This window comes from Balaenoptera musculus, chromosome 6 (assembly GCF_009873245.2).
Source record: "Balaenoptera musculus isolate JJ_BM4_2016_0621 chromosome 6, mBalMus1.pri.v3, whole genome shotgun sequence".
Taxonomy (NCBI): domain Eukaryota; kingdom Metazoa; phylum Chordata; class Mammalia; order Artiodactyla; family Balaenopteridae; genus Balaenoptera; species Balaenoptera musculus.
In genome coordinates this window covers 107,229,895-107,246,794 of record NC_045790.1, presented here as the reverse complement: position 1 = coordinate 107,246,794, position 16,900 = coordinate 107,229,895, and the positions used below count along the sequence as shown (strand labels likewise).

The 16,900-nt window shown below is 48.2% G+C and overlaps 1 protein-coding gene across 3 annotated transcripts in view; it reads right to left on the bottom strand.

Moving 5' to 3' along the window:
- The window catches only part of MVB12B (multivesicular body subunit 12B), a 180,900-nt gene that overhangs the window by 79,484 nt on the left and 84,516 nt on the right, over positions 1–16,900 (bottom strand). For all 3 annotated transcript variants that reach the window (XM_036854445.1, XM_036854446.1, XM_036854447.1), the window contains one exon: positions 1,814–1,908. In XM_036854445.1, the coding sequence (XP_036710340.1) occupies positions 1,814–1,908 (95 nt within the window). The remainder of the gene's footprint in view (positions 1–1,813; positions 1,909–16,900) is intronic.

The following is a 16,900-nucleotide window of genomic DNA, read 5'->3' as shown; positions in this document are numbered from 1 at the left end:
GAATGGCTCGCAGGCAGGCTGCCGCTGGGCAGGCTTCCCAGCTGCACCACGGCTGCGCAGTGCTGAGTTTGCACTCATGGCCTCATGGAGCCCGCGGGACACGCCTGGCAGCATCACGACAAAGCAGTCCTGGACCCTGGCGGGGCAATTTGGTGCTGCCACCACCGAGGAGGCCCGAGCTGCCTGCTGCCCTGGGCCACAGCCTCAACTACCTCTGTTTGGAAGATAAAATCCAATTGACTGCCACTTACGTAAATGTAACAGGAAGTTTCTGAATGGCTTCCCCTGCGTCTTGAGGCTGCTACCTCGGTACTGCTAAACTAACAGCTGAAATGAACCCAGACAACACCTCATCAAAGCCACGGGGCGAGGAAGCAGTGGCCCAGAGGCAGACAGGAACACTCCTGCCAAACCAGAGGAGATTTCACTCTGTGGGCCCTTCTCTGCAGAAACGTCAACAGCTGGGAAAGCCATCAGAGAATCCAGGTAAGGTGGGGGCAGCCGAACCCCGTGGCTGGAAAAAGATTTGCGAGCTGGAGGGGAAAAAAGTCATCTGCTTTGACTGAGCTTTCCTTATGTGCATTCGGAACGGGCCGCCCTGCTGGATTTCACAGACCTATTCTGCACCACTCTGCCACTAGGCATCTGGGGAAATATTCAGCTTTTCTACAAAATAGGTCATCTTTCCACACTAGTTATGCTCCTTGTCGACTCTGCTGAAATAGCCAGCGCACAAAAGAAATTCTCCCTGGAGATGCTTCTCTTAGACAACACGTTCCCGCTGCCCTGGGGAGCTTGGCTCCTGGAGAAAAGCCAGGATGAGGGGCTTTGAGAACGTCCCTGTCCTTCCCCTTCCCCAGCAGGAGTGCCACCCAGAAACGGAACAACTGGCCTTTGCTTATACTTCCAAACCTATTAGGGAGTGATCATAACAAGAAAAACTAATACTGACACGAATTATACCATTGTTCTATTTCATCTATTTAGTAACCTGAAGTTGCAATTTTTAGAAAAAAGATTACCTTTCAAATAACCGATTCATTATGGTACATGAATGAATGCCATGTTCCCGTGTTCAAAACGTCACTCACCATTAAGGGTATGTGCTGGTAAGTGGCACTGATTTGCCATTTCCCCCTTATATACAAACGCCCCCCAACTGGAGGCCCCGTATAACCAGAGTCAAGTTTGTGGGTCTCCTCAGCTCTTAGCAAGTCACCTGCCCTGCCAGGCACCTAATGAATCTCAATTCTGTAATAAGGCTTGTAAGTTTTTTGAAAAAGGAAACTAGGACTGACGAAGTTCCTGCCAAGGTAACACTATCCATTTCAAGGCCAAGTTCAGAAATCACAGACTCATACGATGGGGCTGGGGGTGGGGGAGGCGCCAGCGCACCCGCTGGTCACAGACCTGGCTTTGAGAAATGAGAGACGAGGACAGACGTGGATACGGCGGGCAGGCGGCACCAGGCCTCAGGTCTGCGGGGTCCCCAGTCCCCGCGGGGAACCTGCCCTGGATCTGGCAGGTGAACGATGTGGTGACTATTCTCTGGAAACCTCCCTTCAAGCTTGTGAAAGCCACGCATTGTTTTTCATCATTAGTTTCAAAACATGCTGAGTATCTGCCCCGTCACTAAGCGTTACGGCGACACAGAGGAAAGGGAAGGCCTGGTCCCTGCCGGGAACGGGCCCCCTGCAGGGGTAAAAAGAGAGGCAAGACACACAGATGCCATTAGCAGCCAGGAAACACGTAGCGGGAGGCGGTGCCTGGGACACAGACGCGCTAGCGGGCCCTTCGCAGCGGCCCCACGTACCTGAGATGGCATACAGACTGGAGTGCTGGTACTCGTAGTCAGCCCGAGCGCTGTTCCTGCCTCGGAAGGTAGCGGGGAGCGTGAGGGAGATGTGCCTGAGAAAGACAGAGGAGAAAAAGGAGGTTACAGGGCGCACGGAGCAGTCCCCACGGCTCAGAAAGCACAGGCGCCACCGACAGCACACAGAGCACGGGAAGCGGGCAGTCCTGGGGACCTCCGCCTTCTCAAGCAGGACTTGAGCTGCCCCATCAGCTCGAGTCCCCCTAGGAACTCAGAAGTTTCCAGACATCAGTGGCCACCTTTTTCCATATGGCGAAGGACATCCAAGAGGAAGAAAGGGTTTCCCAAGCCTTAAGTGATGTGGCAGGTGCTCCGAGGAAGTGGGTGATTGAATCCTGACCTCTACCCACTGGGCAAAGTGCACCAGTGGGACCAGGACACTCAGCTCTGAGCACAGGACTTGGTTTGTCCTGTTGTCTTGGTCCCATTACCCACCCAGTGGCTTCCACGCCTGTCCCGCGGGGCTGTGGAGGGTGACAGCCCAGGAAGCACTTTGTGAACGAAGGCGTTAGGTGTTATTACCATGTGTGTCCAGGAAACGAACGCCCACTGAGAACCACAATGGCACGTTCCCCTGAACTGCTGTGTCCGCGTGTCCCCCTCAGGTGGGAGCACACAGTAGGTGCTCAGAAAGTACCTTCCATCGACCCAGCTCGTCTTTTATGGCGCAGGTGTTGGCCATTAAGCCTCACGATGCCCACACATAAGCAGGTATTCGATCAAAACACATAATCCGCTTGTTGTGGTCATCAGCTGCCTTCAGCCAATGCCGAGAAGAAAGGTTACAATAATAGGAAAACCATTTAAAACCCAACAGGTCTGGGGGACAAAAGCAACACAATTACCTCTTCGTGGTGTGACTGGGGGTTGGTCTGAAATAGCTCAGTAGCCTGAGCTCTGGTCACACACGGTCATTTCTAAAATGGAAGAGGGGTGGGTAATGATCCCGTAAAGAAAGCTTACGTTCTACGTGCTGCCCTTTCCATACAACAAACGCGTGACCTCCCAGAATGACTCTGGGCAGGGCCTGTTCCCACAGACCCCGGAGGAGCAAACATCTCTGCCACCGGCCGGCCAGCTGGACCAGGGAGTGGGGCCTTGCTGAGCACGAGTCCTGTGTCCATGGCTCAATCCTGATGAACTGAGGATGCAGAGGTGAGCTACCCCCTGCCAGGAGCTCTCAGGCTGGGGGGACAACGGGGCAGGAACAAGCCACTGTGCAACAGGACACGTGCTCAGAGGAGAATAAAAACCACGTGCTGAGTGAGCACGAAAGCAGGTGGGCGGGGCTTCCGGGGACACGGCCTCAGAGGAGGTTGCCGGTCTTACAGGAGGAGACGGGAGCGACGGCAGTCAGGGAGCGCTGACTCTGCTGCAGGGTTAGGCTGCCTGTGGGAGACAAAGCCGGGGCCAGACCGAGAGGACACCAAACGCCACACCAAGGGCTCATCCGCCCGTCACAGCACAGAGGCAGGCACTACCGCTAACCATACAGATTCGCAGTCCCAGCTCCGGGGAGTCTGGTTCCGTGGGCCTTGGGTGCAGCCCAGAAATCTCTCGGACAAGCCCCAGCAGTGCCTCTGAAGACAGGCCGCGTCCGGGAACCCTGGGAGGGGGAGGAGCAGCTGCAGAGCGTTTTTATGCAGTTGATCGATGCCTCTGACCACAGCACTTAGTCAATGAAGCTGAGCAAACAGAAGAATGAGTTACTGACTGTGGTTGTGGGTGAGCAGCGCTAAGATGGTGACAGGCGACCCTGCAGGGAGGTCTCGCCCTGAGCTGGGCCCCGGGGTCTACAGATCCCAGGGTTCTCTCGTGGTCCCGCACGTCGCCCCCGCAAGGCAGGCAAAGGGCCCGGTGCAAAACCATGGGGGGGGCCTGTCAAATATCATTAAGAATTTCAAGATGGCGACAGCGGAGCGTTAAACCAAGCGCGGGGCCCTCCTGAGCGCGGGGCCCCGTGCGATGCACTGGCCGCACACCCGAGAAGCTGGCCGGGGGCAGGTGTCGGCACTGCACCTGCTGTACGCCAAGGGCTTTTCCAGGAGCCGGGAAAGAACCCACACCCCGAGACTGCTGGGCCCCGAGAGCCCTAAGAAGGTGCATCCCACCTAACTGAGGACACGGAACATCTGCACGGTGCGACAGCCGCTCCAGGAAGCTCGCAGAGGAGGTGGCGTGTTGGCTGAACCTCGGACGACAGGTGCACCTGGGTGACTGCACAGAGGGCCTCCTCCTTGGATGAGAAGACAGGGTCAGCCCAGCCATTCAGCTGTCAGAGATGGCTGAGCAAGCCCTGGCCCACATCAACCCAGATGGCGGGGGAGGGGGGGACCTGGGGCGGCAGGACAGGCAGGATCGCTGCTTTTGCAGAGCTCACGCTGCAGCAGGGGACACAAACACGTCCATGAAGTTACAGGAGCAGCGGCTGACGCAGGGCAAGCAGGAAGGCTCTGCACTCCCCCGAGGAAGTGCTGTTCCGGTGGGGAACTGGGGATGGGCAGGGGTGGAGGGGTGAGGCAGGGAGGGGCTCTGGGGCATCTCCTAAGCAGCAGGAGGTCTGGCTGAGGAGGAAGGAGGCCGGGGTGGTCAGGGCCTGAAGGCTAGGGAGAGGGTAGGGGACCAGGCTGAAGAGAGCTTCGGGGCCACGGCACCCAGGACCCCACACAAGCTCTGACTTTACCCTGAAGGGTTTCTAAGCAGAGAAGTGACGAGATCCAATTTACAATTTTAAAAGATGACCTGCTTGCGGGAAAGTGAGGGAAAAAACTGAGATGCCACGGTAGCTGGGAACAGAGCAGCCAATCACGATGAGGACTGTCATGGAACTGCAAGCAATTATGCGGCACCTACTGCGTGCAGACTCAACAGTTCCCGTCAATACCACCTGCTGTGACCCTCTAAATGCACAGTTTTGGGGTAATTCTACGGCCCACGGAACTTAAGAAGTGTACGCTAGAGGATCAAGCCGCCCGGCTCCTCAGCTGCCCTGTCCACAGGCACCTCCTGGCCGAACCTGCCTGCCTTTCTGGGGCAACAGGTTTTGCCTGGCTGACCCCACTCTGCAACTCCTCCTCCCCTGGCCTCGTTCCTTCTGTCTCTCTGTCTCGAAGCAGCCCCTCCTGGCTCCTCCTCCAACCTCGTGAGGGTTGCTGTCGGCAAGGGTTCTGGTTTAGTGTGTTCTCTCACTCCACACACTTTCCCTGGGCAACCTAACCCACATCTGTACCCTGGTTTTAGCCGTCCTCACACACCAGCCCACCTCTCCAGACTCTCTTGTCACTGCTTACCCCTCCCTCCACCAGGAAGAGTGAAAGTCTTGTACATCTCTGAATCTGCCACGGTTTTTCCCGCCTCAGCCTGATTCTTTAGCCACCCCACTCCCTCCTCCTAGAATCCCCATTTCCTCCTTCCCTCCTCCTCAAACTCCCGTTCGTCCTTCAAGACTCCATTCATCCTCATTTGGTAAAACCCTTGCTGGGCTTGTCCCAGGCTAGATTGGGTGTCTGTGCGTCCTCTCTCACTCCAGTTATCCCAAGACACCTTCTCAAGAGCAGGACCAGATCAGATCAAGTTGGTACCCCATTTTCCAGGACAATTTCTTCCCCAGAGTAGACAATCACTGAACAAATGGCCATTGAACAAATCGAGTGTTGAACCTACGGCATTAAAACCCCTGGATCTTTTCAGACATGAACTGCTGTTGCCTCTACCATTGCATTTTCCCCCGTGTGTTTGCTGAGTTAGACTCAGGGGGTCTCTGGGAGACCCATGACACCACACATCCCACTCCCCTCTGCTACGGAGGAAAACAGGTATGACGTAAGAAGTCAGTGGTGGCAGCAACCAGGAATTTACAAGGGAAAAAAAAGAAAAAGTTTCTGATCACATATGATAGACAATGTGGGGCTGATGTGGTAAATGGGAAATTAAAAGAGAATTCAAGTTGCAGGCCTGACTCTTTTACAGACCAATTGTTCAATAGGAATCCATCAAATTGAAATCAGGTTGCCAAAAACTCCAGCTCTGGTGGCTGACGGTGAGGGGGACGGGGCAGCATTAAGACCAGACAGTGGGACGGCCCCCGGCCAGAGAGGGCCGTAGGAAGAGGAGTCCCTGCACCACAAACAGCTGCTGCTTTTGCATTTTCACTTCTATTGTTCCTGGACATAGGGAGGAAGGGACGTGGGGACAGGAGAACGAAAAGGCACACCGAGGCCTCCTGTTAATGAGAGTGGACAGTTTGGGCCGAGGAGACAGATCACCTGTGGTTAAATCAAACGAAAAAGTCCCCTGCTGAAGGAGAAGTGGCCCAGGGGCGCTCAACCTCCTATCAGCCTGAAAGTGAGGACGGACACGAACGGCCCTGCAGTCAGCCGAGCCTCAGAGCGAAATGAGATTCTAATTCCTCGGCATCTGGTGGGGACCCACCTGCCAGGTGCTGGGCTGGGTTCCTTCACGTATGTCACCTTGCCTAATCCTCTCAGCAACCTTTTTAGGCAGGAACAATCACTTTCAGTTAACAGAACAGGAAACTGAGGCCCTCCGAGACGAAGCTGACGGAAGCGAGCTAGAATTCATGAGCAGGCCGGTCCACGTGTCCTCTGGAGGTTACCACCGTCATCTTAAAGCTGCCCTGATGGGTCGTCTTCACCATCAGGTACACAGAGTGAGATCACTCAACCAGGAATCTGGGGTCCACCCTGAGAGGCCCGGGGAAACCGATGATGCCAGGGACTCGACCTGTCTGCCACTTACTAGCTCAGTGACCCTCACAGGTCACAGTCCCTCTAATATGGGAAAAAGGGAAAAGCTACAGGCCGATTTGGACACCCAGTGGAGGCAGTGCTGGTGTAGTGGTGAAGAGTACCGAGCCCAGAGTCCACCCGACATAGGTTCAAATCCCAGCGCCACCAGCAGGGGCTGGGTGCCCTTCAGCAAGTAGTGTTGCCTCCCAGTGCACAGACGCAGGCAGAGCTGACAGCACAGCACCAGGACGTGCCAAGCACGTGGCAGTACGATTCCTGCTCTGCTTCTTCCCCTTCCTGCCCCCCCGGCGCTGTTTTAAGCCCCGCTCGCGAGGGCCTCAGTACAGGACCACTATGAAACGCCTGTACCTTCCCGCTGCGTACCTTCCCGCTGCGTTAGAATGAAACCTGAGCTGCCCCACAGCTGGCAGGTCCTGCCAGTTCTGGCCCATCCCTCCTCTCTGACCTGGGCTTGTCTGTGGTCCCTGCACTCACACCCTCCAACCTCACCAGCTGCTTTTGGTCCCCTCCTTCCCTCACTCGCATTCCCTCTTTGGGGCCTCTGCACTTGCTGTTCCTGCTTCCGTCAGGCACCCCTGGGGAAGCACTCCACCTCTCTCTGGTGGCGTGCCCCCTCGACACTCACTTCCCTTTCTGCTGAGCCCTTCCCGCTTAACAGGACTGTCGATTTGTTTATGTGTCACTAGGACACGATCTCCGTGACACTTCCTCTTTCCACCGTATCCTTAGTGCCTACAACAGTGCCCTGCACACAGTGGGCACTTAAAAATTATTAGGGAGAACCCTGTAAGATTACCTAATGCTGTTGAATGAACCAATGAATCCAGTTCTGACCTGCAATTAGAGATCATTTGGGGAAACTTATAGGAATTACCTTCGTCATGGCATTGCTTATAAAGCCAAAAATGGAATCAAATTAAATATCAAATAATAGGGGACTGCTTAAAAAATTACAGTACAGCCATCTGATAAAATATTTTACAGTCATTTAAAATATTTTAGAGACTACTTAATAGCCTGAGCTCGTGCCCATTACCATAGCGCCTACTGAGAAAAAATATAAAACCCTTATTTTTACATTTGGAATTATAATCAGTTAACCCAACACTCTTTGGCTTATTGCCCGTAACCTGATGATCTAATAAGATTAAAGGGATGCGCCACTCATGGCACTGGGTGATGCTGGATGAGGAAAGAAAGAAGAAGCCAGGCACTTCAGTAGAACATGGCCACTAAACACTCAGCTTTTCTGAAGCACCTAAGCCAGGGGAGTTACAAGAACGAGTATCAAACAAGGCTGAGACAAAGTCCATGACCATGATGCTGGCTGGGACCCACCCAGACAGCAATTTCAGTGGAGTCATTTCAATGGGCCCCAAAGTTGTTGATCACTCTGTGATCCCTCTAGATCACTCTGTTGATCTAGAAGAGTGTATTTTACATTTTAAGAGAGTTCATAAAGATCACCAGCAGGCCAAGGAGAAGTAAACCCAAGAACTCAGGAAATTGGCTCTACCTGGGGTGGCACCTAGAGATGAAGACCCTCTGGTACCATCCCCAGTAGGTCTTGGACCACTGGAACAGGGGACTGACCGTTAAGAGGCCAGCAATTTCTGCCACTTGACTCAAATGATGGATCATGATTCCAAAATCTGTTTGGTAACCAGAGAATGCCAACTAGGACAGCCCCTGAATCCTAGGGCAGCTTTACCAAGCTTTCCTCCCTGCACCCACCCCCAGAGTGGCCCAGAGAAGACAGGGCACACCCTGCAAGCCATCACGTCTCTCTGCACGGGCGCTGGCTGTTCTGTAACAAATAGGCCAGCATCGCATGTGCTGCCAACCACAGCTCCGGCTAAATAGAGGCTGAGGGAAATTCCGTTTTTTTTCCCCCAAGTCAGTCTTTGGCACCTTATTCAATTAACATGGCCACTAAGCCGCAGACAGCTCCATATAAAAGCCCTTCAGTTATAGAATACATTTTATTATGTGACAATAGTTGCCAGCACGATTTATTTCCTTTGATGGGATTCTGCTTTTTCCTTGTTAATTTAAATCTGTATTTTCTAGTGCTGATTCCAGGTCTGTGTGAATTTTTAAAATGTTACCATTAATCTTCCGAACCCAGTGGCCACATGTAATGAAGATGGCTCTGCCCAGGCAGCCGCGATGCCGGCTCGCCTCTCAAACTGTTGGAGGGCAGCGCTGAGGGGCCCGTGGCTGGTACGGCAGAGGTGGACTCTTGGTTAGAGACAGATGTCACTTCTATCTTCCACCCCCTGCGCACGCACGCACACACACACACACACTTGCAACCAACAAATTTTGTGGTGTTAAATCACAACTCCCATTCCGTTTTCTGGCTATATCAGAACCACCTTCTGCGTGCGGCAGCAGTTTTCCATGCGTGCTCCAGGGACCTCCAGGGGTTCCTCAGACTCTCTCAGGGAGTCCACGAGGTCACCACTACTTTCATAATAACACTAAGACATCACTTGCCTTTTTCCCTCTCATCCTCTCACGAGCAGACAGAAAAAACTTCCAGAAGCTTATGAGGATGTCATCACTCTGTCTCGTGTTTTACATTTTTCTCAGTTTTAATTTTTAATAAGGTAAATATAGATAAACATAACCCACATCAACAAAAGCTCTTGTGAATCCTCATTTTGTTTTTTCTCCAGCAGGATGGAATCCTCAATTTTTAAGACTATTAAAGTCCTAGACCCAAAAGTTTGAAAACCACTCTTCTAGGACAATGTGTTAAATGTAACTCTGTGGAGGCAGATGTCTGGTTGTACTACCTCTGGGTCAGGATGTTCCTTAGACACAAGGCTCCTCTGAGTCAGAATGACAGACTACTCTAGATATTTAAACAGTATATCACCCAAATGATGAGAAATAACATTTGTTTACTCACTTTCACTGGTATAAAGAATCATTAGTTGAGGGCTTCCCTGGTGGCGCAGTGGTTGAGAGTCTGCCTGCCAATGCAGGGGACACGGGTTCGAGCCCTGGTCTGGGAAGATCCCACATGCCGCGGAGCAACTGGGCCTGTGAGCCACAACTACTGAGCCTGCGCGTCTGGAGCCTGTGCTCCGCAACAAGAGACGCCGCGTCAGTGAGAGGCCCGCGCACCACGATGAAGAGTGGCCCCCACTTGCCGCAACTACAGAAAGCCCTCGCACAGAAACGAAGACCCAACACAGCCAAAAATAAATTAATTAATTAATTAAAAAAAAAGAATCATTAGTTGAAAATATTTAAAATACTGAAAAAAATTCAAACTAGAAGGATGAAATGATACATGCCCTAAAAAGACATCAGGACTATATGACTTGTAGGGTCAGACGTGGCTCTAGCCAGACTCCAGTCACCAAGGGTCTACAAAAACTAATGAGAACAGAGAAAGGTAATGAAGGTTCAGAAGATTACCACCAAACAATTAGCGCCCAAGGGAGAGGAGGGGAGGGAAGGAGCAACTCACACATCCTGCCCTTTGGCCAACACCCAGTCTAGAAATATATATCCTCACGAGGGCCTGTAAAAAATGTCACACAACAAGATAAAAAGAACATTACCTCTGGGAAAAAAATGTACTGTAGGATACAGAAAAAGCTATCTGCATTAGAAATAATGCGGAAATAAAATCCCCCAAACTGAATCAGCAGTATCGTGGATAAGCCCCCCACTATTTTCCAGAATGCAGAGAAGGAAAGAACACAGAGATGACAATGTTGAGGAAAAATATGATAAATATGGAGAACTAAGACCAATCTAAATATTCTAGGTGTTAGAAAGAAATCAGAACAATTAAAAGAGAAGTAACAATAAAAAACAGTTTAAAGCTTGCCTGATTAAAAACCAACAACAAAATACAGAAGCCGATAGGGCTTCCAACATTCCAAGTAAAATCAATAGAGACTCACTGCCAAATAAATCCTGATTTCAAGACTACCTAATTTCAAGACTTAGTGTAAAGCTACAGTAATCAAGACAGTGTGGTACTGGCATAAACACAGACATATAGATCAACAGAACAGATAGACAGTCCAAAAACAGACTCACACATATACCATCAATTGATTTTCAACAAAGGTGCCAAGACAATTAAACTGGGAAACAGTAATCTTTTCAACAAATGGTGCTAGAACAACTGAATAGCCACACACAAAAAAAGAGAACCTTGACGCTTACCTCACACCACATACATACATAAAATAACCCAAGAGATTCACAGAACTAGTCTAGAAAAGAGGAAAAGGAAAGGGTAAATTATTAAGTCCAGGCCCTGGGGTTTGATACTTTTTATTTAAACACATCTTGATTGACCAGACATAGCATGGCCTCTTCTCAGAGAAAAGACAGGAGAAAATCTTTGTGACCTTAGGTTTGTCAAAGACTTCTTAAATAGGACACAAAAAACCAAAACTCTTCCAGAAAAAAAGAAATCGATATATTGGACTTCACCAACATTTAAAACTCTTGTTATTCAGAAGATGCTGTTACAAAAATGGAAAGGCAAACCACAGACCCGAAGAAAATATTTGCAAACACATACCTTACTTATAACTAGGATATATCCAGAACTTACAACCTAATAGAAGACTAACAAGCCAATTTAAAAAAGACCATATGATTTGAACAGACAATTCACTAAAGAAAATATACAAATGGTAAATCAGCACATGAAAAAAATGTTCAACATCACTAGTCATTAGGGAAATGCAGATTAAAACCACAGTGAGATATTACTAATTGCTCCTACATTACTGAGGAGCAATTAGAACTCTTATGCACTGTTGGTAGGAATATAAAATGGTACAACCACTTCAGAAAACAGTCTGTAGTTTCTTAAAAAGTTCAACGTACCCTATGGTACAAGACAGCCATTACACTTGTAGATTTTTACCCAAGAGAAACAAAAGCATATAATTTGTATACAAATGTACCAAGCAGCTTTATATGTAAAAAGTAAAAAACTGAAAACAAGCCAAATGTCCAATATCAAGTGACTGGATAAACATATTGTGGTCTAGCCATACAATGGGTACCACTCAGCAATCAAAAAGGAGCTAGTGATGCATGCAAAATGGATAACCTCAAGATAATGATGCTAAGTGAGATAAGAGAGATCAAGAAGAGTACATATGGCATGATTCCATCTGTATAAGATTCTAGAAAATGCAAACTAACCTATAGGGTTAGAAAGCAGATCTGTGATTGCCTGAGGAGAGAGGACATATTACAAAGGAGCACAGAGAAATTTTTTGGGGTGGTGGATATATTCATGATCTTGATTTTGGTGATGGTGTCACAGGTGTACACCTACCTATGTCAAAGCTCATCAAATTACACTTTAAATATGTGCATTTATTGCACATCGAGTATACTTCAGTAAAGCTGAAAACACTTTCCTGATCTTAAAAAAAAAAAAGACCTAATAAAGAAGCCAACGGGGTTCACAGTATTCCAGAAAAGGCAATGAACAGAGACCCACGATGAATCCTGGCAAATACTAACGGTGACTTCAGACCTTTCTTCCGGCATACTACATGCTGAAGGCTAGGGAGCCACAGAGTTAGGAAGGGAAAGAAAGCTGAATGGATGAAAAATTTCTGAATCCCTAGTTGCCTTTCACATGTGAAGACAACAACAAAAAAGATCCCGTCCCTTTCCCTGAAATAAATACATTAAAACATGCTCCAGGTGATTCAAAATTAAGACCTAAGAATAGGGAAGTAATGAGACAAAAGGACTGGCGTTTATCCTTTTCCTCTGGAAACCTAGCCTGAGGAAGCAATCTGAAACATGAGAAATGACTTATTTAAGATAAAAACAGTAAAATAATGTTCGCTGACATTTTCGCAGGGCTTACCCTTCACATGCATCATGTAATCCCACCCGGATCCTATAACGAGGCGCTGAGCTCATCTCTATTGGACAGAAGGTCTCAGAAAGGTTCAGCATTTTGCCTGAGGGGGCAGAGCTTGGATCTGAACCCGGATGAGGCAAATTACAAAATTCAGCTCTGAGTCATGACTCTCTCCTCAAAAACAGGAAATAACATTATAAGATGTCTGATTCAGAATATTTTACAGACGTGAAATGATGTTTACAGGTTTTCTGGGTGGAATTGGGGGAGGGTGCTTATGACATGATGCTGAGTGAGGAATTCGGGCGCAGACTGTGTTGAAGACAGTGATCTCGGCTGCAGGAAGAGGCAGAAACCGGATCCTTGGGGTGGCGTTTGTAAGAGCAAGGGGTTGGGAAAGTGTTCATGCAATGCTAGCAGGACAGACGAAGGAAAAGGAACGAGCCAGACATTTTTATATCAACATGGTCAGATCTCAAGGACGTGGCTGTAAGGTCAAAACAAAAGGGAATAAAACAAAAACCAAGCTGCAGAATGACATATATGTAAGCCACCACACAAACAATATATTCCTACGGGTACGCATACACATATATCCCAGGACAAAAAGGACCTGGTAGCTTAGAGCAGTGATGGCCCTGGGCTACCGGCAGGACTGCGGTGCAGGACGGTGTTTGTGGTGTGGACAATACAAGTCTCTGAGGTCAGGGTATGGATTTTTTCCCCCCTGCTTTTTATATATTTTTATATGTTAATTTTTTCAACGAGAAATTATTTTTCTTTATATCAGAAAAAAAGATGGCAAACGTTAGGAGGAGAATTCTAGAAGAGCAAGGGTATATATAAACACGTCCTGCACAGCACTTGGTGCTAAAGGAACATCTTGTTTTCCAGCTAATGTGGCTGCTGGTGGACAAGGACCAGAGGTGATGTGCAAAAGAAAGTAACGGAATCGGGGGAGGGATGGAGGAGGAATATGCAAAAGCCACAATAACTGAGTGAAGGTGGGCAGGGGGAGAAAGAACACGGCAAATGGCTAAATGAAATTCCACTTCATTCCTGCAAAACACCATTGGGAAGAAGTCATCTGTGACACACAGCTTCTGTGCCAGGTGTAAGGACGTGCTTAATGAATGCCATTTAATGAAGAAAAAGGCTCTTATAAAACACCTGGCACAAGCAGGGTGAGGGAGTCACAGGAAGGGAGACCTTCGCTGCACCTGCTGGCATTTTAATAAGCACCTTCTAGAGTGTCCGCTCTCCAAGGCTGGTCAACGGTGTCAGAACCAGGTCCCTGACCACTGCCCACACTCGCTGACAGTTTGGGGAAGCTGATTTCTTAAGGACCATATGCTCAGGTATTGGAGCGCTCTGGAAGGTAATTAAAATGGATCACTTTCAGCTGGAAGGGCCTGACCGACGCTCACATCCTCCTCTAAGACTTCACAGCCAGGATTCCTGCGCCGGGTCCCCTGTGCTTCCAAACCGAGATTTTGAGTTACCATTCAGATCTGTGCAGACCCGGAGAGGTGAGAAAACACTGCGTTCTCTTGTAACCTGGTTCTACTAAAACAGAGAGTCAGTTATGACCCTGGGCCCTAAAATATTTTTAGGTGTGGCGATTTTTTTTCTCACTGATTTTGGAGCCAACCTCAGAAAGTGCAAAGTTTACTACCCTTTCTCGTGATCTGATGAGACGTTTTGTTTTGTTCTGTTTTGTAAATGACACCAGCAAAGTCAAGTGTGGTTTTATAAAACCTAAAATGGACCTATTTCCTCTGCAATGATAATTCACTATCTTAAACCTTCCATGCCCAGACCTGAAACTTAATTCCAAATATACCCAATAAACTGATGCCATCCAAGGGGAGACAGACTGTGGGATCCAGAGGCACACAAGGGTACTAGAATCAATATGTTGTGACCAACTCATTCCACCAGTTTTTAATTGAGCTCCTACTGTATGCCAAGCACTGTGTTTGGCCCTGGGATAGTTTTTTAAAAATGATAAGTGCATATTACTAAATGAAAGAAGCCAATTTGAAAAGACTACATACTGTATGATTCCAACTCTTATGACATTCTGGAAAAGGCAAAACTATGGAGACAGTAAAAAGATCAGTAGTGGGCTTCCCTGGTGGCGCAGTGGTCGAGAATCTGCCTGCCAATGTAGGGGACACAGGTTCGAGCCCTGGTCTGGGAAGATCCCACATGCCGCGGAGCAACTAGGCCCGTGAGCCACAATTACTGAGCCTGTGCGTCTGGAGCCTGTGCTCCGCAACAAGAGAGGCCGCGATAATGAGAGGCCTGCGCACCACGATGAAGAGTGGCCCCCACTTGCCGCAACTAGAGAAAGCCCTCGCACAGAAACGAAGACCCAGCACAGCCATAAATAAATAAATAAATAATTAATTAAAAAAAAAAAAAAGATCAGTAGTTGCCAGAGGGGCCTCAGGGAGAGACGAACAGGGAGAGCACAGAGAATTTTTAGGGCAGTGAAAATACTGTTCATGATATTATAATGATGGACATATGTCATTATACGTTTGTCCAAATCCACAGAATGTACAACACCAAGAGTGAACCCTAAGGTAAACTGTGTAATTTGGGTGATTATAATGTGTCAATGTATTCATCTTAAAAAAAAAAAAAAAAAAAAAAAAGGAACCATTCTGGTGAGTGAGTGACATTGATCATGGAGGAAGTAAGGCATGAGTGAGGGAAGGGGGTATATGTGAAATCTCTGTACCTTTCTATTTTGTTGTAAACCTAAAACTTCTTTAAAAAAATAAAGTCTTTTAAAAATAATTTTTAAAAAAATCCCCAAACCCAAATAAGACTCATATCTTTCCCTTTTACTTGTATCTATAAGTAAATTGAAACACATACATAAATCCCCTCTATCATAAAGTAAAAAGCTCTAAATATCATAAGCTATACAAAGAGAAGACTGTAAGGTTATATGCTTCAATTTTAAAGCAATGGCATAAAACAAAACAAACATCTGTTGAGGGCCTACCACACACCAGTGCCTCTACTAGAGCCTGTGAAGTACCCAGGGACGTGGGAGCTGCAGTGCCACCTGCCAAGAGGGAAGAACGTGCGTGGTGGGGGAGGAAAGCCCGGGGCAATGAAACAGCAATTCAAGAGTCAAGACAACGACCTAAGAAATGTCACAAAGTAAGGGAGGGGCAACAGAGGCTTCTGCAGTCAGAGACCTGGGAGGTCATTGCTGATTCACGGTTGGGAGTGGCTTTCTGGAGGTCGGGGCACTGAATGCTTTCTTCCTGTTATCACCTGTGTTTATGACAGTCACCACTTACTGAGCACATTCTTCATGCTTCTCACTCATCTCTAATCTTCACAACCCAGTGGGTTCTACAGGTAGGAAGAAAGAAGGTTCAGAGAGGTTAAGGAACTTGTCCAAGGTCACACAGCCAAAGGAACTGGCTGAGCTAGGATTTGAGTTTATGCTTTTTCCGCAAAGCCATGTTGCTTTACCAAGACAACACAAGCACAAAAGTATAAATGCAGACTTGTTCATTTTCCATTCAGGAAACCCAATTGCCATGATCAATATAACTTCAACCTACCAACTTGACTATGTAATGAGTCTCCCTCATGGGCAACACAGACACACACACAGACACACAAGCACACTCCAACCAAATCACTCTGCATTGGACAAGGGAAAAAAAGCTGCCACTGTAAGACTAAGGAAATCTCAATTCCAAACTCCCCAAGTTCCTAAACGCGTAACTTTAAAGTATGTTACCACAACATACTCGACAGCATATGGCAAATCAATTACTAGTTTAAATCTTAAAACAGAAACATGGCAAGTGTGGTGCAGAAATAATCAAGAACAACGGTTCAGTTTAGATTACAGTGGGCCACTAGAGTTTTGAATACAATTAATCATCATTCCAGGCAATGGGAAGCCATATTGACACTTATTCCTAATTTGAATATTTAATTAGGGTGAAGTTCTTCATCAAATTACCACAGAACTGGGAGAAAGCCTGGAAGACTTACACAATTGCTATCTTAACCCTTTCCCAGCTGCTCACCTGTGAGCGCAGCTCTGCGGGGGAGAAGGCCTGTGCCCAGCCTGACGCCGTGGGAACTCAGGGGGGATGCTGGCGATCGAGGCTGAGAGGGGCCAGATGGTGACAATAGAAAAGGTCCAAGGGAACGAACTGCTCGTGCCCAGAGTGAACTCTGAAACGAACCCTGGACCAAGACAGAAAGTCACATGCGCGAGTGTCCACTGTGTGCCCGGCGTGGCACTTCCATGTGTTTCCCCATTTGGTTCTCACAGCAACCCTCCAAAGAAGGTATTCTTATCTCCATTTGATAGACAAGGAAACTGAGGCTCAGAGGACT